General features: G+C 38.3%; 1 protein-coding gene across 1 annotated transcript; it reads right to left on the minus strand.

Moving 5' to 3' along the window:
• Window positions 1-68: 68 nt before the first annotated feature.
• LOC117332514 lies at window positions 69-11534 on the minus strand. Its single transcript, XM_033891449.1, has 7 exons — window positions 11415-11534; window positions 11054-11132; window positions 9607-9833; window positions 5310-5421; window positions 4023-4139; window positions 2676-2908; window positions 69-945 (listed from the first exon to the last, which is right to left on the minus strand). Exons 2-7 carry the CDS (start codon window positions 11112-11114, stop codon window positions 754-756), a joined length of 942 nt encoding a protein of 313 aa, XP_033747340.1. The 5' UTR covers window positions 11115-11132; window positions 11415-11534; the 3' UTR covers window positions 69-753.
• Window positions 11535-12193: the final 659 nt, after the last annotated feature.

Below are 12193 nucleotides of genomic sequence, written 5' to 3' on the forward strand. Positions count from 1 at the left end.
CACACACACACACACGCACACACACACACACACACACACACACACACACACACACACACACACACACACACACACACACACACACACACACACACACACACACACTGAATTATTTAAATCAATTTGTCATTAAATTTTCCAAATAAACGTTCAATTAATTAGTTTGATATAAAACATGGTGTTGACATTATAGAGTGAGTAAAGCGATATACTTACCTCGGATAATGCCGAGTGCTTGAGGGCTCGATAAAAAACCGCGCTAGGACGTTGGCCGATGTTTTAGATCGAATATTTATTATTTTGAAATTAATTTGAAATACATATTCATCCCATAACTGCACCCATTTCACAACTGATATGCCATGTGATAAACTTCGAAACTGTGTGTAATTGTTTGTTTACACACCACTTCCAAATGAAAGCCTCCGATTGGTTTTCTCTGACCTCCCAACAATTTTGATTGGTTAGCCTTCGACTTTTGACACCGGACTACTTCTACTATCTTGTCTTCTTTTGATTTTTTTGTCGTCTGTCAATCAAAATCATCAACATGACCACGTTTTCTGGATTTGTGGGCAGTTAACCTTGCGGTGCATATCTATGAAAACCCCCTCCTCTCATCATCAAGAATCGGGTCAGTATATTTTAATACTCTTTTCTATGCGAATTTCAAAGTTTTCAAATATGATGTTATACTACTTTTGTATAATACCAAACAATGTTTTCGGACATTCAACATACAAAACAAAATTTCTAATAAATATTACTCCAGGATAATAATTTAACTAGATAGAGGTATTGATCATGGAAGCCGGTGTAGAATATACCCCTACCTTCAGGTTGGAGAAGCCAGGATGGTCTGCTGTCGTTCGCAGGCTGGTCAGTCTGTATCCAGCAGTCACACCGGAATATGTACATCCGTCCACTTTCGCTCTCCATCCTCACCTAAAGGACATACTTGATCGTGAATAGTCAATCTTGACTAATAAACAACATTCATTTACACGACAGATTTCTTCTTAATTTTTATAATTCCTTAATCGTACTGAGTATCATAAGCTTTCGTCAATTTCCGGTTTTACCGGGAGTAGGATGTTATCTATTATGGATAAAGTAGGGATAGATTTAATGTGGTTTGTTTGTTAATATGCTAAGTCGTGTGTATGTTACCGTTACGTCCTTCCGTCCGTCCGTCTGTACGGACGTACGCAGTATTTGCGTCCATATGTTTGCACTGTATATATATGCAGTGTACTGATGAACCAAATGGTTTAAAGTAATAAAGAACATGAACATGTAGTATTCTTTGTGTTGTTCGTATCCTACACAGCGTTACGTCTTAGTGTGCCAAATTGCGTCTTGTGTTCTGATTGGTCAGTTTATTGTGGTCGTTGTATTTGTGTGGTCAGTTGGTGGGAGTACATTCCAATCCGGGTAGACAGACGTATTTACCGAGACGACAAAGACAAGTCAGAGACATGCAAGTTATACGTCCGTTAATTAACACCACGAATTATCATATCGTTATACTTGTATATCACTTGTCTAATGATGTAATATACATTGAAACTATTCTATCATGTATATTATACATTTAGAGATTTGCTAAATGTAAACAGGGCAGTACTTGTCATTTCAGTAAGATATTTGTGTATACTATTTGAAAAGACTAAAATCAATTTAAAAGACTGTGCTATCATGTATTCCGCCACACGTGTAATAGTAAGTGTGCATTGTATTATTTTTGTATTTTTCTACCTGCATACAGATGTACATGTACGTATAGCTAGCACCAAACGCAGGTAGGTCAAAGCCAATATAAATATTTATGATAAGTATATTTAATGTTTATTTAATATCAGAAATATTTAAGTGTTGATTAATAATTTCAATGTTATTTATTTCCATTTGCAAAGTGATTGTATTGGTTATTTGGATCGAAACAGGACAAGATGATAGCATCTGTATTGTAAGAGTTATGTCCCTTTAATGTACGTCTACGTGTGTGCTGTGAATGCGTGTGACAAAATAAATGTCATCTATATTTGTTACAGGGTTCCATTCACACCATGTCTATTCGACAATAAATCCATAATTGGAACTCAGCATGTGGTTGTGTGCTGTATCCGATCACTGAGGCACTCCGTTTACATAAATACAGATGTGTTAATGGAACCGCAATTGAAGATCTATAAAACACTGACAAACATGACGCATACCAGGATTAAGGTCCATGACAACAGTCGCATGCTTAAAACGTTTCCATATATCAACATTTAACAAGGACAAACTACGACCAATAAATAAAGGCATGCATGAAGTCTTTGGAAACAAGTACACTTCGAATAGGACCTTGTACTCCGGAATAGTAAGGACGTGCCAGGTTTTAGAGGTGGAGGAGAGCCGGAGTATCCGGAGAAAAACCACCGGCCTACAGTCAGTACCTGGAAACTGTCCCACGTAGGTTTCGAACCCAGAGGTGGAGGGCTAGTGATAAAGTGTCGGGACACCTTAACCACTCTGCCACCGCGGCCCCTACGGAAGGAGTAAGCGTTTTCTGCTTCATTGACACCCACCGTAAAAATCTAGGTAAAGTCGGATTAAGTCACATTCTCAAAATGATAATAACGTTAGTCCAACGGATTTCATTTAAGTCTGTTATTGAAGTATATTACCTTTCGTACACGTAGCCCATCATCCCCGGCTTGGTATAACCTGATGTAGTTGACTATTCCGATGTTTCTGCTTAACATAAAAGACTTTCGACTTATCTCACCGCTTCGAAAATTGTTTCCTAGATAGAGTCTCGAATCATTCGATACAGTACCTAGGACGTCCATAAAAAGCTGGTTATTAGATTGGGCGTTGACCCTGGTATCGATGTATATAGACACTTCCCATTGTTCACCTAAAACGAAGAAAGGAAAACAAAAATCTAAACAAAACAAATACGATTTGGTGGTAATAAATGGATAAACCCGGTTTATGACCTCAAACATTTACACACGATATCAATACTAAACATGGATTCGATATTAGCGATAGATTATATATTGTATGAACATATAAAAATAGCAATTATTTATCAGAAATTGGCAGCAAGTGGAATCGCTTCACCCAGATAAACTATACATTGTATCTGGTATTTATCGAATGTTTAACAATTTAAACCATACCCGATATGAACCGTAGCCTCACCCTAACCATAACTGATATTAACCAAACGTTCACCCTTATACACGGCGACTGATATTAACAAATGTTCACCCATATAAACCATAACTGATATTAACCAAACGTTCACCCTTATACACGGCGACTGATATTAACCGAATGTTCACCCATATAAACCATAACCGATATCAACCGAATGTTCAACCATATAAACCATAACTGGAACTAACAAATGTTCAACCGTATAAACCAGAACTGATATCAATCAAATGTTTACCCGTATAAACCATAACTGATATTAACCGAATGTTCAACCATAACTGATATTAACCGAATGTTCAACCATAACTGATATTAACCGAATGTTCAACCATATAAACCATAACTGATAGTGATCAAATGTTCAACCATATAAACCATAACCGATCTTAACCGAATGTTCAACCATATAAACCATAACTGATATTAACCATATATTCACCAATAACACCGCTTTTGGTCCATTTTCTTATCTTTAAATCAAAATAGCACGGCATAAGAATAACATGCATTGATATATAAGGTTTCTAAACCAAGGTACGTTATTGAAGTTTGTTTGCACTTGATATTGTGGTCGGACTGAACTAAGTTTAAAGTTAATTGAAACTCACCCCCTCTTCCGACTTTTCGAGTAGTACACCTTGTTGATATAGCAGATAATAAATATTGTTTTTCAATTTGCTAACCAGAAGCAGACATTTGTGCCCATACAAACCATAACTGATATTCAACCAAATATTAAACTGAATGAGGATAGTATTCTGCGCCGAGGGTTGAATCCTACCAAATGAGCAAGGGTCAATAGCTACCTATACAGACTCCCTCATCAAGGTGATAGCCGTCCACACACGCATCGCATTTGCCGGTCTGACATGTTACACGTACTACAGTAGCACAGTGTGGAATGGGATCATTCCAGTAGCAATCTGAGGTTAAAAGAAAAAAAGGTGGCATTTATTGGTTTACATAACGAGTATCTGCCTTAATGTACTTATCAACGGACACTCTCTATACGTGTTTTGATTAGTTAACACTGTAACCTTTGACCTGGACTAATTTTTAATCACAGGGGTTTGATTGGCAAACACTTGAAGGCCGCTTCTCGGTGTCGCGGAAATGATGACACACACAAGGTAGCTCGCAATGGTCTTTGTGATGATTTAATTTCATGTCGATTTCTATCCAATTATTGCTTTGAAAAATGATTGATACTAAATTGCAATAACTGCACATATTTTAGAAATTGTAAGTTTTGCATATTGATAAGCAGCTTGTCACTTTAGGTCACATCCTGCCAGTAGATGAAAACACAAACATTTTTAGAAGTGTGCAAAATCATTTAAAATCCACCTAAAGGTTTTGGTAATATGTTATGATATACATCTTTTTTTTTAATTATTTGTAAAAAAAAAGAATAAAAAAAAAAGGTATTCATTGTGATCACGTTATGCTGTTTCTCAATTAATATATTATGTATTGCGGAGAAGGACTTAGTTATGTTGCCTAATCTTTAATGCATTTAAATCAAATAAAAAGGTTTTTTTAAATCAAGATAACCATACCTGATATTATGAAAAGAACACACGTGACACAAAACAGGTCAATTCATCCTCATAGTAGTTTTTGTGGTAGAAACAGGTAACACAAACTCGTGGATGTTGTATATGGTATTTCTTGCTTGAGCTCGTGTTTTTGTAAATAACGAGAGTGAAAGTAATACTCGCTATGTATATAACGAGCTATTTTCCCTGTTCCCGTGGAATTCGTTATGAATTAATTTTCCTGTATATAGATTATTCTAGAAATGATAGCATCTGGGCCTAGCGTTTAACATGTGATTAACCTAATCAATTAATAAGTGAAATATTATTTCTCCTTTAATTCAAAAATATTTCTCAAACCAAGCAGGTAAAAACTGATGAGTGTTATATTTTCATAAACTTTTGTCAAGCTAGTTTGACCAGATATGATTGTATCAGGATTTTTAAAATTGTTGTTCAATTGTGATAAATCTAATGATCTTTAGAGCAACTAGTCCTTGTAGTAACTATTGATGTAGATAAGGATGATGAAATATGTGCAAACTGAATCCCTACCTTCAGATTTGAGAAGCCATGATGGTTTACTATCGTCTGCCGGTTGGTCAGTCTGTATCCAGCAGTCACACCGGAACGTGTACATCCGTCCACCAACACTCTCCATCCTCACCTAAACAAAAAATATGTTCTGCAACTGCCCCCGTGGGCTCCGAACTCGTGACCCAGAGCTGGAGGGCTAGTGAAAAAGCGTTGGGACATCTTGACCACTCGGCCACCGCCGCCCCAACCTTCCAGTCCATGAGAAATAAAACAATATGTTCTGGAAGGGCTATGAACGACACCCGACAGGAAGGTAAAATTCCCAGAGGATATCACGATCTCAAAATGAGGATTATGGTTTTATATTAGTTTGTCAGCGATGATAACGAGAAGTGTTAACACAATATGCTAAAACACTACTTACTGATACATGTGTATCAATTGTAGTTCTTGTTTACTGATACGTCAACGTTAAAGTTCATTAAACAATAGATCATCAATTATAAGAAAGCATGGCAGCTGAAAGTTAGTGATTGATTAAACAATCGGGGTAGTCTACACTTGGTCAAGCTCGTATTGTACGCACCAACCTATGCGTAGACTACACCTGCAATTGCGGCAATAAAGATATTGAGCATATAACATTGTATATTCAGTCATCTTTCACAACATTGGTGTCAGTAGTAAACGGGTATTATCTAAGCAGTGCCTTTACAGCGATTCACTGTGTGCATATACGTAGTGGTAGATATTTATAGCCACACGTCGCAGGATGGCGCATGTTCAGTGCGATTGTTACGTACATAGCAGTGTTCAGGTATCCGTTCGATGTTAACACGTGTCTTTCTAGATCGGATGCCGTTATGTTTGGTAACGTTAACGGGGATCAGTGAACGGGAGATACGCTGGCAGACCTCATTACTGAAAATCATAACCTTAAAATTATAATTGAGCACCGGAAATCCTCCTCGGGTATCTCCCGTAATTCAGACGGTTCTTTGAAGTCACCGCAGCAAATGCCTTGTAGTTTGAATGAGGGTTGTGTGTGGGAAAGATTTCAGTCATGATGAAGGCTCCGAAGTTAGAAGTTTTAATGTCATAAGTACAATCGATATCGGTGCTACAGAAGTCCCGGGTTTTGAAACCAGTTGCGACGAGGTAGTAGATGTAATTCCCAGTTCTAAGGAAGCCCTAGATTTGGGTTCATGTAGAACGGAGGCCTTAGAGGGGTAGTCCTGTGGTGAGAGAACCCTTGATGGGAATGTATGTGATTAGGAGGCAATGGGGGCAAGTTCCTTCTGTGTGGAGGTCCGTGCGATTGCTGTCAACACGTTGCTTTATGTCGCTCTTATGCATGAGATAGATTGGATAGTGACGCTTTCAATCCATCCAATTCCTATGTTCTCAATCCCTGGACCGATTCAGCGAGTGAAGGACGATGGATTATTAAAGTGTCCATTTGGAGGCATCAAAGGCAGTTTTGGGTCAAGCACTTCAAAATTATATAGCCAAGCGACATTACTGATGCCAGGATACAGCTACTGGGATTGATGTAAATCCTACATGTATTGTTTGATGGTAGGTCCTTATTCCCTTACTGATAAAAGTAGCAAGCTGCCAGGAACAAGTTATTTAAATGAACAGTTGGAGAGAATAACTTCCATACGTTTTGATGTTGGATGTACAATGTATTAGGTCTCGCTGCAACAGTTGTGGCTTTCAGAGGAGTTGTCTATTGATCCGTGTCGTGGCAAGGGCCTTCAAATGCTAATGACAAGGGTTGTTTTGGCTTTGGCAGTAGTTTGTCATTCCTGAATCTCTTGATAGGATTACCAACGACGTATTTAGTACAGTAACAGGCAAGACTGGTCGGATGATCGGAAAGTCACTGGATCCTTTATGAGATATGATGCTGGTCACAGAGTTTGCAGTCCTGCCTGTGGGTATTGTGACTTTATCATTACGGGAACCTTTGAACAATGATGATGGGAAACGAAAGACGGACCTGCGTCTTTGTTGTCTGTGACCTATGGACATATGTTGAACATCTTCTTAGTCCGTGCGGAGGTCGGCCCTTCAGTGTGTCGATGGGTGTGGTTAGGACTCGTATGCCGCCGCAAGTTTCCTGTTGGATTGGGGGTTATGTGTATGGTGGTTTTATTCACAATAATGAGGGTTCGCCGACATTATGCTCAATGGAGGGTCTATTGACTGTTTGCCTAATAGACTGAAGACGAAGCCGCATCTACCGGTGTTGTATGGTGATTAATCCCGTGCCAGGCGAAAGCAATGCCGCATCTTTGCGACACGATGGCGACCTCAATCATGTAGCTTAATCCTAGCCTCATCTGTGGATTAAATTGCGGATGCCTCACATGAAAAGAACCCGCTACGATCACTGATCTTTTGTTATGCTAGGGATCACGGGTGTGATGGGAATGGTCACCATGATCGGTTGCAGAGCTCCCTGATGTCCTCAGGTTTGTCTGGCTAGTTGGAGGTGATGGCCTTAGGGTCTCTGTACCAGATATGACAGAATTGGGCAGATGCGGCGGCGTTAGGGATAGCTTGCTTGATCTGTTGGGTGGTGGAAATTTTGTCAAGACGTTCGTGAGGGTGCTGACCGGGAATTCTTGGCAGTTCTCCGGTCGTGCACCAGAGGGAGCCGTGCGGCATTTATTGTGCCGGCTGTGACCCATAAATTCATGGAAGGTTCTTTGACAAAGTTGGAGCGTGACACTGGTCCAAAGTTTCTCGTCCCGTCCAGTGGATGGTTTAGTGTAGTTCCTTGGGTATTGTTGCCTCTGTTGCATGTTCTCCGGGACTGCATGTACGCTATGCCCCATACCCAGTAGCTCAATGATGGTATCTTTCAGGGGGTTGCAGCCGCTCTTCTGTCGTTTGGGGGTGCTGGGGGACATAACGCTTTTGGTGATGGACATAACGCTTTTGGTGATGGCTCGGCTCAGCCACTGCCTTGGCAATTTTCGATTGGGGGTCCATGCATCGATAACTTGGTACGACCGTTCCTTTGGCGAACGGAGTCTTGTCAGAAGACTCCAGGTAGAACGTCGGCTCTCTCTGCAGAAGATGAATATTTGTTCCTCATGTTGTCCTGCCGTGAGGTCAGGGGTTGAGATGCCCGTTCAAGCTCAGGCTCAGTAGTCATTTGACGAACTGACTTTTTTAAGCTAAGGTGTTTATGTCAGCTCGTCCCGAAGGTGATGTTCGGCCTCGCGTGACTAAAATATGGGTTAAACTTGGTCAAGCTCGTATTAGGACGTATTTTACACACCCATACTTGTGTGATTGTAAACTAAACTTGCCATTGTCAGCAATATAGATACTGAGCATATAACATTGTATATTCGGTCATCTTTCACAACATGATCAGAGGTTGAAGGGGAAGGTAAATATACAAATGTACATTTTACTTCTACAGTCTCCAGTTAAATAGTTAGAAATAATGCAAAAGAGAAAAAAAACCACCAAAAGTGAATTGATTGACATTTCGGCGATATCTGTAAAATTTCTCGAACAAAAGCTTATTATCAACAAGTTCATTTACCTACAAAACAAGTTCCGTACATGCAGATATTTGGAAATTATAGTCAAATTAAGCATAGCATTTAGGTTTACTGGTTGTTTCTCATATCTGATGTGTAGTTTTTTTTCAAATTAGTAAGTAACGAACAATAGTGAGTACCGATATACTGACTGTGGACTAGGATGGCCTATATCATATACAAAATGTATGTACATGGGAGTATCATTGTGTGTTAAAGTATTGTGTATGTGGTCACGTGAGTGGTGTGTCGTGAGTTATTACCACGAACTTTACCCATCGCTCCCTTCGACCCGCCTGTAACCACTAGCAACACTTCAGATGTAGTCTATACTTTCTGGTTATTATTTCTATAAAGAGCCTATCCGCGTGGACAATTGTATACATGTGTGAAATAATTGTACTTTCGTTTTGTATTCATAGTCTATAGTCTGTTCTATGTTTGTATTTGTTGTGTATCTTATGTGTTGTCGGTTCTTTTCTGCTACGTCAATAAAAAAAAAAAGAGAATTCACCTCTTAAGTCTTGTTCACCCCCGATTTTACACGACAAAACGGTAATTCTAACACAAAAACGAAAAACAAGGCCAAGGTACGAACGAAAACTACAAATTTGCACGAAGACCCCTGAAGAAGCACCTGGAGAATAATACCAGGTGTTTCGGGAGAGTAAGCTTCACAGATCCCCGCATTGAAAATCTAGGCCAAATCTTGGTTAAGCAACATTCTTAAAATGGAACAACTTTCTTACCTTTTGTACACGTATCCCATCCTTCCCTGACTGGTATAACCTGATGTGGCTGACTTTCCCGTAGTTTTGATTAAAAACCCTTTGCCTTGTCTCACCATTTCGGAACCTGTTTCCTAAATAAAGGCGCGAGCCATTCGACACAGTACCTACGACGTCCATAAAAAGGTGATCATTAGATTCGGAGTAGTCCCTGGTATCGATGTAAATAGACACTTCCCATAGTTCACCTAAAGAAAGGAAAACATAAACAAAACAAATATAATGTAAAAATAAATTGACATACCCGAAAAATCGATTTCGAAACATTTTCACCTAATTACAAAACCCCACATGGATGTCATCTTCCATGTAAAGTGACATGAAGCAAGCCATCATATTCTTTCTGAATTTAGTCAAAAGTATTATTGATTTTTACGTAAGATGAAAAAGGTATGAATTATTGTAAACTAACAGTAGGTTGAATCGCATGTACGGAGTAGCGTAATGTTAACTTTGTTTTTTTTTCGCAATTGCGAAATTATATTAATTTATATTAATCACGCTTATTGGCGCGGATAAACCGTAACTGATTTTAATCAAATGTTCACCCATATAAACCATAGCTGATAGTGATCAAATGTTCACCCATTTAAGCCATAACTGAGAGTGATCAAATGTTCACCCTTATCAACCATAACTGATTGTGATCAAATGTTCACCAATATCAACCATAATTAATTGTGATCATATATCATCCATATAAACAATAGCTGATAGTGAACAGATGTTCGCCCATATCAACCATAACTGATATTAACTAAATTTTCACCAATAACCATGCGTGATTGTGATCAAATGTTCACACATGGAAACCATACCTGATTGTAAACTAATATTCACCCATATAAAACACAGCTAATATTCATCAAATGTTCACCACACTTAAGGAAAACGTATTTATCAATTAATATTTTGAATGATATCCAACGGACACACTCGCATAGGCTATACACATGATTAAAAAAAAACCTTCAAATATGATATTCATCCTATATTTGTCTAGTGTTATCTACCATTTCTACGGGATCACCAGCTTTTCGCCCACATAATAATTATGAGCCATCAAATTTTAACGCCATTTTGATTGACTTCGCATCATCACAGGTTCAGCACAATATTGCAATAAATTAAATACATTACCCCATCAAACTGCCATTAAAATATAAATCTTTTAATGGAATAGATTAATCACTATATATTCATTAAAGGATGAACATTATTTTCACTAATAACGAATAGATATGAATAGAGGAGTATGCTGCATAGATGCATAGTAACAGTTTGCTATGCATAGTAACAGTTTGCTGTTACATCTAACTACTTGTTCAATACACTGTCAAATATATAAATGGAAAGGCTGTATTTTTGTAATAATCTATCGTTGACGTTGATGGAAAACATGACTTACCTTGACTTGTCTGTATACCGACCGCTACCAGCAGTACGAACAAGTACAAAGCCGACTCCATCCCAGATCCCTCCAACGTCTCTTTGTTAGAAATACATAAAGACAAAATCAGAATCAATGGTACGCCTTACAGGCAGCAATATCAGATTCATAATTATAACTAATGATCGTGCTGAAGAAAAATATATATCAAATTACGGTCACGCCCTTCCCTCATTCGATATACATGAGAGAAATATCACATAAAGTTGTCATGCCGATGTTTATACAATAAAGCCCCCCCCCCCCCCCCCATCCCCCCCACCCCCCATAAAAAAAGAAGAAAAAAAAAAGAAAAAGAAAATTAATAAAAGCAACCCACCAGTGTTGAGGTCTTCTCTAACTCCTGGCCGTCCTTGTTAGGTTTTGATTTCTTGAACACTGAGTCATTTACTGACACACAATAATGACCTTTTGTTCTCCGGGATACTTGTAAAAGGCATATTCTCCTCCTTTGTACCGGATACCCACTCAGGATAACCAGTAAAACGGATGTGTATAATGTGTGATAAAGGACAAACTTGTCGCTAGGTCATATTCTATTTAAGTGTTTTTAGTTACACTGGTTAATGTTTTATAAGGGCAACTGACCTCCGTCTTTTGTCCATCAAACTTATTTTAATAACACGATTACTTGAGTAAACATAAATGTATTTTCAGGCAGACATATATCAATAAGATCGGAAATGAGTTTGATTTTCAATCGTTACTTATAGGGCTGTAGCCTTTCGGAGTTTTATTGCTATTAGACCTTGTGAAAACGAAAAACTTAAGTAAATATGAATCGATTTTCATAAAACTATTTATGCAACATCATATCAACAGGGTCTGGGACGAGTTCGACAATAGGGCCTATTCAATGGTTTGTTTTATTGGAGTTAATGTATTTGTATTGCCACTGGACATTATGAACATGATGACGTCAGTTAAATGAAAGACTTTTCAACTTTAAACTTAGGTCTAGCATTTGCCTTTCGTTGGATCGGTGCACATCTCCAAAGTGTACGGAGTGTTATTATAACATGAAATTGATAGAAGAAAGTTTAAAAACAACATATTCTAGACGACAAAAAATACTATCAGAGAAGTAAAGAAACTAGA

The sequence above is a fragment of the Pecten maximus genome, chromosome 8, assembly GCF_902652985.1.
Source record: "Pecten maximus chromosome 8, xPecMax1.1, whole genome shotgun sequence".
Lineage (NCBI taxonomy): Eukaryota > Metazoa > Mollusca > Bivalvia > Pectinida > Pectinidae > Pecten > Pecten maximus.

Bases quoted from the DNA above. Each gene is read 5' to 3' on its own strand.
- LOC117332514 (XM_033891449.1), bottom strand. From the start codon at position 11,114: ATGGAGTCGGCTTTGTACTTGTTCGTACTGCTGGTAGCGGTCGGTATA. The intron at 9,834-11,053 runs GTAAGTCATGTT...TCCTTTCTTTAG, and splicing joins CGGTATACAGACAAGTCAAG to GTGAACTATGGGAAGTGTCT. The intron at 5,422-9,606 runs GTAAGAAAGTTG...TTTTTTGTTTAG, and splicing joins ATGGGATACGTGTACAAAAG to GTGAGGATGGAGAGTGTTGG.